At 38.7% G+C, this 14,092-nt stretch overlaps 1 protein-coding gene across 3 annotated transcripts in view; it reads left to right on the forward strand.

The window, feature by feature from the left end:
• Positions 1-14,092, forward strand: part of LRBA (LPS responsive beige-like anchor protein) — a 427,307-nt gene that overhangs the window by 287,034 nt on the left and 126,181 nt on the right. For 2 of the 3 annotated variants that reach the window (XM_030563560.1, XM_030563561.1), the window contains exon 38: positions 10,613-10,773. In XM_030563560.1, coding sequence (XP_030419420.1) covers positions 10,613-10,773 — 161 coding nt within the window. The remainder of the gene's footprint in view (positions 1-10,612; positions 10,774-14,092) is intronic. The other variant, XM_030563562.1, reaches the window with a different exon arrangement.

Genomic DNA, 14,092 nt, shown 5'->3' on the forward strand with positions numbered 1-14,092 from the left:
ACCCACCAAGGTAGAGGAGGAACTTTTTCACAGTAGATATCAAACATAATAATTTCTGTGATAAAATAACTTGGATTATTAAAACCAATTTCCTGCTACAATTAAGATAAATATTAGTGAAGTTGATGCAGTTTAGGGGGACATCATAGCCTGATAAAGTGTGTTTATAATAGAGCTTTAAAGTCACTGAGTTACTTTTATGTACCTTATTAACTAGTGTTCAGTTTGTCTCAAAAGACAGGAATTTTGTTTATTTACATTGGAAAATACACATTTTAAAATCTCATCTGTTTTTCAATTTGAATGTGGTAATCTGCAAACAGGTACTTAATGTTATGACCTAACAAGAAAAACTTATATTCAGGTCACCATAATGACCCATTTGGGGGTATGACAGTATAGGTTATGATGTAATATACCTAAATTACTACATAAAGATGAGCCTAATAAATTACCAGTGACAATGTCTTCAAAAAGTGACAGCATCAAGAAATTACATACTGTAAGAACTAATATTGCATATGGGGAAATACAAGGGAGGTGTTGTCACAGAGAAAATGTTTTGTTCTCTCATTCATACTTATGGAGTTAAGTAGGTAACTCAGGTACTAGGTGTTTCCTAGGTGAATCCCTGAAGATATCTCCTCTTCCTCCTTTTCTGTGCCCCTATCATTTTGTTTTGTAATGATTAACTGCTGCATAATAAATATGCATATATCTGATTTTTGAACACACACAAAGAATCCTGCAGTCTGGAGATCAAACTGAGGCTAAACAAGTTGCTGAAACTTTTTATTTTGGCACTTAAAATGCTACTCTCCTATAAACACTGGAATTGCATCACAGCCTAATGCTTTGTTTACATTAACACTTTTGTCAGTCAGGGGTCTGAAAAAAAAACCACCCCCCTTACCAACATAAGTTTAATTGGCAAAAATGCAGGTGTGGACAGCACTATGTCCATAGGAGAGCCTCTCCTGCCGATGTAGCTAGTGCTGCTCATGGGCGGTGGTTTAATTATGCTGGCAGGAGAGCTCTCTGTTGCTATCAAAGAGTGGCTATACTACAGCAGTGCTGCTGTAAGGTCCATAGTGTAAACATAACCTAAGCCTGCTACTTATGACCACAGAACAGCTCTTTTCAGCAGCTCTGCTCTGAACTTGAGGATTTAGGCCACTGATTTTTGGGTTTTTTCAAACATCTTCCCATCTCTATTCTTTCCGCTCTTCCTGATTATCTGTACTGGAACGGTGGCCTACTGGTGGCTTAATGGTGCTGCCACAACCTTGAAGCCTGGATGCAGGCATTGTACACTACCCAAAAATGGTAGTGGCTGCCCCCATTCTAAACTTCCTCTCACAGATGTCACTATTCACCAGGGAGAGTCTATCAGGGGTGCTGAGTGACTTGCTGAAGTTGGCTCCTCATTGTATATGGCTCTTATTGTCAGAAATGAATGACAAGATACCTTCAGCGGATGAAGTGATGTCTGGTGCAGACATATACAAAAGTAGAGTTTGTAGGGAATATGGCCAGACTCTGAAGGGGATCCATTGTGCACCTGTGATTTGCAACACCATACTCAGTGCAGGTAACCCCTCTGCCCACAGGGTTGCTGATGATGCTCCTACATCTTAATGACATGGACCTTATGGGGTCACATTACAATCCACGGTAAACTCCTTACTAGTGTTAGGGGGATTATGTGTGGAGGGAGTCCACATCCATGGTTCTGCCAACCCAACCGCCTCTTTTTCCAGCCACATTGGTGGTTCCCGGAGATAAGCCTCCAAGCACAATATGAATGATCCCATCAGTTCTTCCCAGTCCTTGTTGGGTAGAAGGCTTCCATAATTGTTCAAAAATTCTCTATGAAAGCTTCTAAGAAAACCTCCCAAGAGGTCTTTCTTGCCTCTGTGAAGAGTGAATTATTTTCCTTCTCTAACTTCTGTCTTGGAGAGTCAGGCTCAAAACCCAGAACTTTTGACATGGGTTATTGATCAATTTATCCTTTCTATTAAATAAGATGCTGGCCATCCAAGAAAGGAAAGCTTATCTACTTGACTTCATTGGTAAGGTTTGCCCGAGGGATCAAAGCAAAATAATACACTACCTTTTCACTGCTGAAATCTTTGGAGAATTCTGGAGCTTGCGCTCAATGAAGTCACTAAAGATAAGTGGGCATCCTTTCTTGATGTACTGCATTTATGCTTCCCTGTTATGGCTTTTCTTCCTGAGCCTATCCTGTAAAGTTGGATTTAATGTATAAATTTCAGTGCCAGCACCTGAACAAAGTATCCTTCATTGAACACATCAGTGTTTCCATTTTGTTCAGTCCCACTATTTGTTACAAGTTTGTCTCTTGTTAGAGCCCTTCTTTAATGGGAACTATGAAAGACACTGCTGCTCATCAAATAGCCATTTTTATATTGCATCCCTCAGGCTTCCCTGCCTTGGATTAAATCCGTGAACTAATCCTGTAATTTTGCGGGGTTAACTGCTCACTGAGTAGTTACCTTCTGTGTATAATTCTGTTCATTACTTTAACATAGCTGTTTTCTACCTTTCTTCCTTTGCATTTCTATAGCAAGGTGATGTAGATGTTTTTCATTCCTGGGAGGTGACGACAATGTCCAGAACCTTCCTGCCCCAGGCATTGTTAGAGATGAAGAAGCTTTAGGTAGAGTGACCAGATGTCCCGATAAAATCGGGAAAGTCCCGATTTTGAGGAGTTTGTCCTGCGTTCTGACCAGAGTACAATTGGGACACCATTTGTCATGATATTTTGTTTCCTGGTCTTCAGCGGCAATTCGGTGGAGAGTCCATCAGTCGTGGACGGTATTTCAGCGGTGGGTGCTTCTGTCTTTTGGTGGCAAGGTTTGTTACCCGCTGCCAAAATACCGTTGAAGACTGTCTGCGACTGAAGGGCTCTTTGCCAATTGCTGCCAAACTCCTGGATGGGTGAGTGTAAAAAAACCAACCAACCAAACAAACAAACAAAAACAAACACTCTCCCTGCCCCCCTCCCACGGTGGTCGTGATATTTTCCCCTTAACATCTGGTAACCCTAGCTTTAGGGAGGATATTCAAACCCCTGTCAGCTTTCATTCTCTTCACATGGTGTTCATCTGGTGAGGCACTGCCCCAAAGATCTATTTGTTATGCCTCCAGCCAAAAAAAGAACCTCTTCTGCTCCAGGCACTGATAGAAATTAGTCTGCAGGATTTAAGCTTTCCTTGCTTTGCCAGAGTGGAAAGGAAGCTCTGGTGAGACAGTGAGACAGAGCCAAGGAAATTCTGATAATTCTTTGCAGGTTCTGGCGTTCTCATCAATGGGAAATGCCTATTTGCCCACCTTGCAAATTAAACCTCGTGGAAGATCTTCTGATTGAGAGTCCAATGAAATGCTAAGACCCAGTTAAATTCCTACTGATAGCTTGGAACTTGAGGTGAACTTTGAGAAGGTGGGATCTTCAAATCAACTTGTGGGTGACGTTCCACAAAACAGCCCACCACTTAAGGGTCTACTACTGTATTTGTAAATTCTTCTGATCCTAAGGAATTGAACAGTATAGAATTACAAATCAATCCTTTCCAAAATTTGTCTTGTTGGATGGCTACATCAAAGGTCTCAGCTTCAGCACCTTTTACGTTACATAACACTGAGAGTTCGAAAGGTATCTTCTGGTGCAGACCACTGTTGAAGATATCGCTGTTGAAGATTCTAAATTCTTTGCAGACCGTATGGATGAGTCCTGACATACTTTAAAGAACTCTAGAACAACACTCCATTCACTTTTCAGATATACACCAGTACCAAAGAGAAGATGCCAGCCTGCCCCAAAGCCTTGACCACCACATGTCACCCTCCAGATGACAGAGGCCTCCTCCAAAACACACGCAGATACCAGCACAAGGGGCTACACCTCATACTTCCACCTCCAAACAGCAATTTTGATGCTTTGGTTGAGGCCCAGAGATGCCTCCCTCTGATCCAGTTGTTGGAACCATCTTTACTTCCCCTTCATTTTGGTGACTGCTTGGTTCCCTTCTACCCAGCATGGTGACAAATCACCTTGGAAAAATGGGTCTTGGAAATCATCAGCAAAGGGCACTCCATTTCGTTCCTCTCTCTCCCACTCCCAGCCCTCTTCAGGGACCCTTTCTGTGAACACCTTCTACAAAAAGAAATAACCACTTTCTGTGACTGGGAGCCATAGAACTGGTTCCATTCCAACACAGAATAAAAGGTTTTTATTCCTGTACTTATTAATTATTTTATTTTCTGGTCCAAAAGAAATCCAGTGGGTGGAGACTTATCCAAGACTTGAGGAACCTCAACAAGTTTGTCAAACTACAACGTATCAAGATTATCAAACTATCAATAATTATACCACACTGGAACAGGGGAACTGGTTCTTTGCCCTTGACTTCCAAGATGCATATTTCCATATCACCATATGTCCTTCCTGTAGGAGATTCCTCAGATTCATCCTGGGCTCCAACAATGACCATACAGGGTACCGCCCTTTGGCCTTTCTACAGCTCCAAGTGTATTTTCCAAAGTTCTCGTAGTGGTGGCAGCACACCTACACAAACAAAGAATTTTAATATTTCCATACCTAGATGACTGCCTCCTCAACATGTCATCCAGAGTCGATACTGTCGAAGCCATAAGTAAAATGATGAACCTATTCGCACACTTTGACCTCCAGCTGAACGTACAAAAGTCAGTATGGCATCTGGAGTTTTTTGGGGCCCAACTATATCCTATACAAGCCAGAGGCTTCCTCCCAAGTCACAGATTTTTGGCAGTAGTCAGTCTCATCTTCACCATGAGAACCAACCCATAGATCTCTGCCAGGACATGCCCGCAGCTACTTGGTCATTTGGCAGGGGACACATTTGTGGTAAAACATGCCTGATTACACATGCACTGTCTCCAGGCATGGCTACGGATAGTGTACATACTCTACAGACATAGCCTAAACAAACTCTTATCGATATCACTCAAGATCAAGGACTCATTAGACTGATGTCCACAGCCTCAAAATGTCTGCATGGGTGTCCCCTTTCTCCAGTCCACACCGCCCTTAATACTGACAACCAGTGCCTCCCTAATCAGTTGGGGAGCACATATACAGACCCATACTATGCAGTGCAGGTGGTTCCCCTTGAAATCCACATTGCAAATCAACTTCCTAGAACTATGTGCAATCCACAACACATGCCAACACTTTGTGCCATTCATCGGACAAAGAACCATAACAGTAATGACAGACAACATCGCCCGCATGTTCTACATCAACAGATAAGAGCGAGCAAAACCACAATGCCTGTGCTCAGAACCACTAAAATTGTGGAACCAGTGTATCCACCACGACATGAATATCTCTGCCTCATAAGTACCTGGATGTCAGAACACCATCACAGACTCTCTGAGCAGAAGATCCTCAGAAGACCATAAGTGGAAGTTAGACACAAGCCTCGCAGCACATATTCAACCACTGGGGATTCCCAAGCATATATCTCTTTGCCAAAAATGCCAAATGTCCACAATTCTGCTCAAGAGTAGGTCTGGGTTTCTGGTCTCTGGGAGCAGCGGAGGCTCCAGGCCCCAGCACGCCAAGCACATGCTTAGAGCGGCATGCCATGGGGGGCACTCTGCCGGTTGCCGGGAGGGTGGCAGGCGGCTCTGGTGGACCTCCCATAGGGGTGCCTGCGGAGCATCCGCTGGTCCCACGGCTTCGATGTACCTCCCGCAGGCACGCCTGCAGAGGGCCCGCTGGTCCCATGGTTCTGGTGGTCCACCAAAACTGCGGGACCAGTGGACCCTCCGCAGGCACGCCTGCAGGAGGTCCACCGGAGCCGCCTGCTGCCCTCCAGACATCCAGCAGAGCGCCCCCCGCGGCATGCCGCCCTGCTTGGGGCGGTGAAATATCTAGAGCCGCCCCTGTCTGAGGGCCACCTTCCTCATTACATGGGATGCACGTCTACACTGCACCTTTCCACCTTTTCCCCTATTGTTCAAAATGCTCCACAAGATACAGGTGGAATAAGCCACAGTCATTCTCTTAGCCCCAACAGGACCATGACAGATTTGGTATTCTTACCTCATGTGCATGGTAGCCTGTCCATCAATCACCCTACAGTTGGCTCCACACCTTCTCTTGCAGGATGCAGGCCAAATCCTCCATCCCAGTCTAGAACTCCTCCATCTGAAGGCATGGCTCCGTCATAGATCCGGGATTTGGAGATGACTTGGTCAGAAGGGGTAAAAGATGTGATAGAACTCACCATATTTTCCTATAAATGACAAAGATTCCGGACTTGATATAACACCAAACATATCCCAGCAATGAATGCTCTTCTGCCATTCATTCTAGACTCCATTCTAGAATTTAAAAATCAGGACTGTCCACAAGCTCTATTTGCATACACCTGGCTGCCATCACTGCATTCCACCCCAAGATAGAAGGTCATTCCATATTTACCTACACACTAACAAAAAGATTCCTTAAGGGCCTTCAAAACCTGAACCCTCAAGTATGAGACTCCACCCCATCTTGGGATACCAGATTAGTTTTATGCTTTCTGACTGGCCCCCCATTTGAGCCCAGCCATCCTCTTTCCATCTAAACAAACATATCTACCTTCCCTTCTCCTTCCCAAAGCCACATGGCAACCAACATGAAACCATGCTTCAAACTTTGGATGTCAGACAAACAGTCTTTTATCTTGCCAGAACTAAACCTTTCAGGCACTCATCATGCTTATTCCTCTTTATTACTGAAAGACCAAAGAGATCAGCTGTATCCAAACAATGTCTTTCCAAATAGCAACTCTCAGACCTAGGACTCCAGTTTTGCAGCACTGAAACAAAATCATTAGCCTAGTTAGTATGCCTTGTTTTATTTGTAGTTATTTCTTGTAACTAGTTGATAGCAAATAGATTTTTTTGAAATTCTTGTTCTTGAGATGACCATTTGTGGCATACTAAGCTTGAAGAACATTTCCTATAGACCACAGTGAAGTGAATGCACCTTTTTAATTTTTCTGGAAACAGTATGTTCATTATCTTGTGCTGTATTTTATGTCAGTGGTTGTACATTTCATGTAATCCATGAATAACTAATTTTCTATTTAGCAGTAGTTGCATAGGAATAAGGAGGACATCTTAAGGAAGAGGGAGACAGGCAGGCAGTCATCTTGAATCTTAGTAATTCTTGGGAAAAAAATTAATGAAATATTTTTTGAAGGAAATGTTTAATTTGAAGTAGTTTTATATGCTCATTTAATACTGTTACTGAGGAACTACTAATTACTCTGGTCCCTAGCCAACCTATGCGAATCATATAACTGGCAATTCATAAGCCTTCAGATCCATGAAAAGTAGATTGTCATGCATATGCACGTGTATTTTTGCTAATTGACTACTCTAGTCCATACAGCACCTTCACTCCGTATAGCAACCTCTACAGCAGGGCCAGAGAGTTTTCCAGTCAGACATCCAGTTATAGAAGTCGTCATCATCAATTCTCTAGCAATCCAAGATCATAGCAGTTTACTTCTATAAAGCTTCACTCCTTTAGCAGTCTATGGGTATGTCTATACTCCCCCCGGATCGGCGGGTAGTGTTTGGTGTATCAGGGATTGATTTATCACGTCTCGTCTGGACGCGATAAATTGATCTACTAATCGACACCCGTACTCCACCTTGGCAGGAGGAGTAAGCGGAGTCGACAAGGGAACTGTGGCAGTCAACTCACAGCTGTGAGGAAGGCCAGGTAAGTCGAACTAAGATACTTCGACTTCAGCTACGGCTAATAGTGTATCTTAGTTCGAAACCCCTCCATCTAGTGTAGCCCGGGCCTAATTCTATCACTCAGATTCTGGCAAAGTGATTTTCTTGTCTTTCTCCTCCTCTCTGCAGTCTCAACTCTAACATAAGGGTATGAAGGTTAGGCAATGTATTATTGCTTTGGTTTGGATTTTGAACAGATTTCAATAGTTACTTGATTAATTCCGTAACTGTTACACTATTAAATGTGGCTTAAATTGATACCAGTGTGTATTAATGACCAGGGGATCTACTCTTTTAGAACAGGGTCACAATTAAATATTACCTGAAGGTCTATTGCTGTGAAACTGCTCAGTAGGTTAGTTTCTGTGTGAAAGGGTATAGGTTTTCCCTTTGCTTGCCTTGAGGATTAGTCCCAAAATAAACAAACCTAATAGTTTACTGGCTGTTGTTTGTGAATAATTGACAAGTGCCTAAGGGACATGATATTCTATACAAATTTTTTATGCTTAATCAAAAATAAGAATAGATGCTAAAGATATATTGAATTATGTTACAGAATTATATGTTGTGCCTGAGCCTATTATATCTAATTTTTCTAAGAATTTTAGTATAGTTGCTTAACATGTCATATTTTAATTATCAATAAGAACAGAATCGCTTAATTCCATCAAAAGTACAGAAAGATAGATGGATGACAAATTAATAATTTACCATATTTGCATAATACAGTGGCACAGAGCATCAGAAGGATTGATGGCAGAACAGGTTAACAAATTTTAGAAGCTTCCATTAGCTTTTCATTGTCATATGTTTGTGGTACTGACTGAAATAAGCTTTGTAGGAGATCTCAGTCTAGGGAACTAATTACTTGTGCCGATTGCCATACTGATGAATAGACCTTCATTGTATCATTCCCCTGAAGACGAGGAGCACTCCGTGATTCACGACTGCATCCTGGCTGATATTTGATAATAATTTTAACAGATAAATGTAGGCAGAATGATGAAGTGCCCATCCATGCTCTACGACTATCAAAGGCATACACATAGCCAGCTGTGTTCTGCCTTTTTTTTATAATCGCTAATGGAGAATTTTACGTTATTAATCGAGCTTTGAGTAAATGTAGCTCTTCCCATGTTTTTAATAATTCTGGGCTGTGCTTTCATTTCTCTAAACTCATTTGATTTTATAATCAAATAGTTCAAGTCTAGACATTACTGAAATGTACTATGATGTAGCTGTGGATAGCAAAAATAAGACTTTATTTCAATAAAAATAAATGCTAATATATTAGTATATTTTTCAAGAAGTGGCAAGATCTAAGACACCAATGTTCTTTTTTTAAATAATAGAATTAGGTATAATAATTCCATGCAATTAAATACAGGATATACTTCCTTTTCATGTACCTTAGTAGCTGATAATCAAAATCTCAAGTTTTAAAAATTAAGTTCAAGCATATCATTGTACAATGTATTGTGGCACTGATTTATTTTTGTTGGAAAGCTGGATTTACCTTTAAATATTTATCTTTTCTTTGTTCAGATTTAATTTACAAAACTAAGGGTGTATAAATGTCTTGTATTTTTAACATTTTGATCTGTAAATTAGTCAAGGCTATCCATTTGTCACCTTGACAGGTACACATAGTTTCTTATTAGCTTGTGAAACAAAAGTAGGACTTTACTCTTTATTTTTCTATTATTCCATCAGAAGTTATGTTACTAAAATTAGAGTTCTGTAATTGAAGCATACGGGTTTTCTAGCTGAAGACCTTTAATGATTGTGCTGTGCAGTAGACTTTTTTTGTGTGCTGTACTGCTGTACCTGAAATAGGTGCTTTTGCACATTCTCATGGTTAAAATATTTTTACAGTGGTTCTCATTCATCTAACAAGATAGTAACTGGCATTTATATATGACCATATTAAAAAGATCTATGTATATTTGAATCATACAATGGAAAATAATGAATTTGATATAACTTCTTCTAGATGGAAATTTTTAAAAGTATGCCTTCAATATAGCAATTATTTCACATCATAACATAGTTTTTAATTAAATGTAAAAATACAACTACATAAAACAGAAATCCAATCTGATTTGCTTGAAAATAGATTGCTATTTCACTCTCCTGGAATGGTTTATTTAAAAACAGTAAATGGAAAAGAAATGCATTTTCTTGTGTTGTTCTAAGCCTCAGGGGCTAAATGTAATGAATATTTTAAGAGATTATTTTAATTAAATTCCTGCACATCTAAACAGAGTAATATTTTATTATCACATACATAACCATGTAACTGAGGTATTCATTAAAGTTAACACTTTCTAGACCAAGAATTCATGGTATGATTTACTGACCTTGTGTGAAAAGGCACAAATTAGGAAGAAAAATGAAGGGGGACAGACTTTGATTAATATAGGTAATGCTATACCATATTTATAATAGCCTTTTCCCTATTCTGGTTTATAAATGCAGTCACTGAGAAAGGTGCCCTGCTGAGGCTGAAATGAGGCTGAAATCGGAGCACATGCCACTAGAGTGTGGGGAAACTGATCACACTGTCAGCAATTCATTTCAAAATGATATATTTAGTGCTCATTTCACCTTCTAAGAAAAAAAAGAAAGGAGTTCCTTAGACTGGAAGGTGATATTGTTATTTTCAAGGACATACCTAAGTAAAAGATTGCAGAAACGGGAGAGGTAAAAAAAAAAGGCAGAGCAAACAAGGAGAGCTTTATGCAGAAATTCAGCGCTACCATGCTGTTTGATAATTGCTAACATATGTGACTCCTCTGTTTCATTGTAGTCGTCCTCGTGAGTTCTGGCGCCTTGACTACTGGGAAGATGACTTGCGGCGCCGGCGACGATTTGTGCGTAACCCCCTTGGATCGACACATCCTGAAGCGACACTAAAAGCAGCTGTAGAACATGGTCAGTGTAAAAACTGCTTCTTGCCAGTAGTAGCAGGTATAGTACACGGCAATGAAGACTAGACCTTCATTCCTACAAGACACTGTTCCACATTCCGAAGGCTTTCACTTAATTTCAAACATGTTTAACAAGAAGGTAAATTGATGACTATTCATTATAAACCTCTGTTAAACCTCTTCTTAAGTATATCTTAAGAGAATCTCTGTGTGCAAATGTTTTACACATAATGTTTGTATACACAGTTCTCATTACTTGGAAGCAAATGTGGATACAGTTTTTCCACTACTCCCTGGATGTATTATTTGTGGTAAATTACCTATTTATATTTCAGCAAGTTGAATAGTAAATATTTCTCTATGAAAATCCCAACCAATTGTTTCAGTTAGCTCTAGTGTAAAAAGAAAAGCAGTTATAAAGCAATATGGATTTCCAGAGACGCTTGTGTATTTCTATCTCCTAAATTTTAGCATGAGAATCCAGCCAAGGATGCTAACAAATACTAGAGTGCAAGGTAGAGTCCAAGCAGTGATTGCTAGGGGGTAACATAGTGGTGAGTGAGAGGGGAGATAGCATTTTAATGTTTTCATGTGTTCATATTTGCATCTTTTTACTGGAGAAAGCTCTACATGTTTCTATTTCCATTATAATGTGTATCTCTAAAATTTTAATTTTGTAACTGTTTTGAAAGCCCTGATAAACTAACGGGAATAAATAGGCAGAGCCATTGATTGTTCCTTTGGGTTTAAAATGTATTTAGTTTGATCATGTACTTAAATTTATCATTTTATGATGTTGAGAGCTAGTTAAGATTCATTAGTGGAAAAAATTTCCCCACATTTAAAATTAATTGGTTATGATTAAAGATGAATACTCTAAACCACAAAAGTATATGTTTTCATGAACCAGAATTATTTTTTAAAATATTTAGCAACCTTGTTCTTTTTGTTTTCTAAAGTATGAATATGTTGTTTCTTGCTGTCAATTAATACCAATTTTAAATCATGAAGACTATTGTATGGCTCCAGAAGAGCATCATCTTAAAGGTTGGCCTCAGCCTAGCATCTTAACCTCTTGCACTCAGCCTTAAAGAGCCATTTCTGAAGGAAAATGTCTACAATATGTCAGCAGATAAAATGCCAAATGTGACATTGGTCCTTTAAAATAAATGACCATACAGAGAATAGTCAATAAAGTGATCTAAAAGCAATAATGATCCACAGCCCTACATCTTTGACTATAGGAGAAGGAGAAACAAGATGTAGAATTAATTAGGCCACTTCTGCTTTTGAGGCTTGTTTTTAATTTTGTGTGTTTTTTCTACACCATGAGTTTCAAGGGCATAAGGTATCTTTTAGTTAATGATCCTTACGTTAGAAAGAACTGCCTCGTTTAAAACCATGTTCAGCTTCAATAAAATAGATTGTCACACATTTTGAGTTCATATTTACAATCTTGTGGTTTAGTATGAATATCTCATTCTCCAATCTTTATATTCTGTTGCTTATCAGATGTATAAAAATACATATACATACACATCTATATTTTGATTGTTAATCCTTTAGAGCAAATCTTTATTTAGACAAACAATTTTTTCTATGTAATTAAACACAGACTAATACCCATCTCTCCAATTGGTGGAATTGTAACATTTTTCAATAACCAAACTCCATTTTTTAATGTCTGTTTCTACTAGCTGATTCACATAGGAGAGAGACTCTTTTCAATACAAAAGTAAACTAAATCCAAATAACCCTTTTTGATAATATATTATTGCTAGCTAATGAAAATAAAGATGATTAAATTTTCCATCAGCTATTGCCTCTGTTTAACATTTTTTAAAATCTTTGACAAACTTCTGTTATGTTTAATTTTTGATGTTGTTTTAATTGTGAAGTTTTAATTTAATGCTATAATTACTTATTGCCATTTTCATTTATTACGTTAGTTTTTCAGTTTCTTAAGTTAAAATATTCATTGCATAGTTAAACATAAACACAAATGCCAGGTAGGTGAGTCAACTTAGTAGTAATTTAGCTAGAAAGAGGCTAACCAGTCATCTATCAGTATTAATACAAACTTCTGAAGTAATGAAAGAAAACAGCATTATAAATACAGGCATCAAAACCTTTTCATTATTATAACAACAATAATTAATAAACAATTTCAAAGCAGAAAATTCTATCCCTTGGAGATTCTGGTTATAAGACTTTCAGGCTATGCTCTCATGAGTTAGGATGATGCCAGAATTCTCAATAGAATTGTCCTTATGTTCTATAGTTTCTCATTAATAATTATCATGAATCATTCTATATCAATTAAATATGCACTTCTCTAAAGCAAATAAACTTTTGATATAATGAACACCCCCCCTTTAGCCTTGTTTTTTAACAGCATGAACTTACTCTGAAATCAAATATATGGATTTTGCCAATGGATAGGAAAGTTAAGATAAATGTTTAAGTATAAACAATGAAAAAAGAAAATGTTGAACTGAACACATTTTTAAAAGCATTTTATTTTTCAGCTAACTTATCACTGTTAAGATAGGCTGTATCTACTGTTGTTTGTATTACAGTAGTTTTAGGTGTAGTCCCTGCCCCAGAGATCTCACAGTCAAAGAAAGCTCTCACTGTGAAATGGCAAAAAAGATCCAAAAGCAATCATACAGAGTACAGTAAACATACAAATAACAACAGCAACAAAAATCAGCCCTGTTGTAGCCTAGTTATATGTTTTCGTAGCAAGATCTCATCTTTTCAATGGATTGATTTGATTTGAAGGAAAGCCTCTGGTGTGCAGGTGGCAGAGTAAATACCTGAAGACTAATGTTCTCTGTTCAGGCAATCAATACCAGCCCCATGACTATACTTCTGGCTACCTTCTAGTTAAAAACAAATTTTTAATTCTGACAATTTAATTGCCCTTACCCAAGTTCACATTAACTTGCTTGGGGAAAAGGGCTTCAGGTAATTTTTCAAAGGAGGATGGGGGGAAAGAACCTCCAAAATGGATATTTATAAAAGTCAGTCTGGCACTGTGTCCCTGCACATTGGGGGGGAGGCGGATGTAATTTGTTCTTCCTCTAGAAATTGAACCCTAAGTATTTTAAAATAAAATAACAGGCATAGAAACCGAACTTGCCTTATGGCAATTGGCAGCATCAGGCAAAGATGAACATTTTAAAATAAATTTAAGACAAAAATCATCTGTTGTTAAAGAAGTCTGACAAAATCTAATTGGTGGAAAATACTTTTATGAAATTTGTTCAAGTATGTCAATAAAAAAAATACTTTGGGTTAAAATAGACTGCTGCAGTACTATTAATTTACACTGGAACAGTCTGCAATGTTTATCA

This window comes from Gopherus evgoodei, chromosome 5 (assembly GCF_007399415.2).
Source record: "Gopherus evgoodei ecotype Sinaloan lineage chromosome 5, rGopEvg1_v1.p, whole genome shotgun sequence".
NCBI classification, from domain to species: Eukaryota; Metazoa; Chordata; order Testudines; family Testudinidae; genus Gopherus; species Gopherus evgoodei.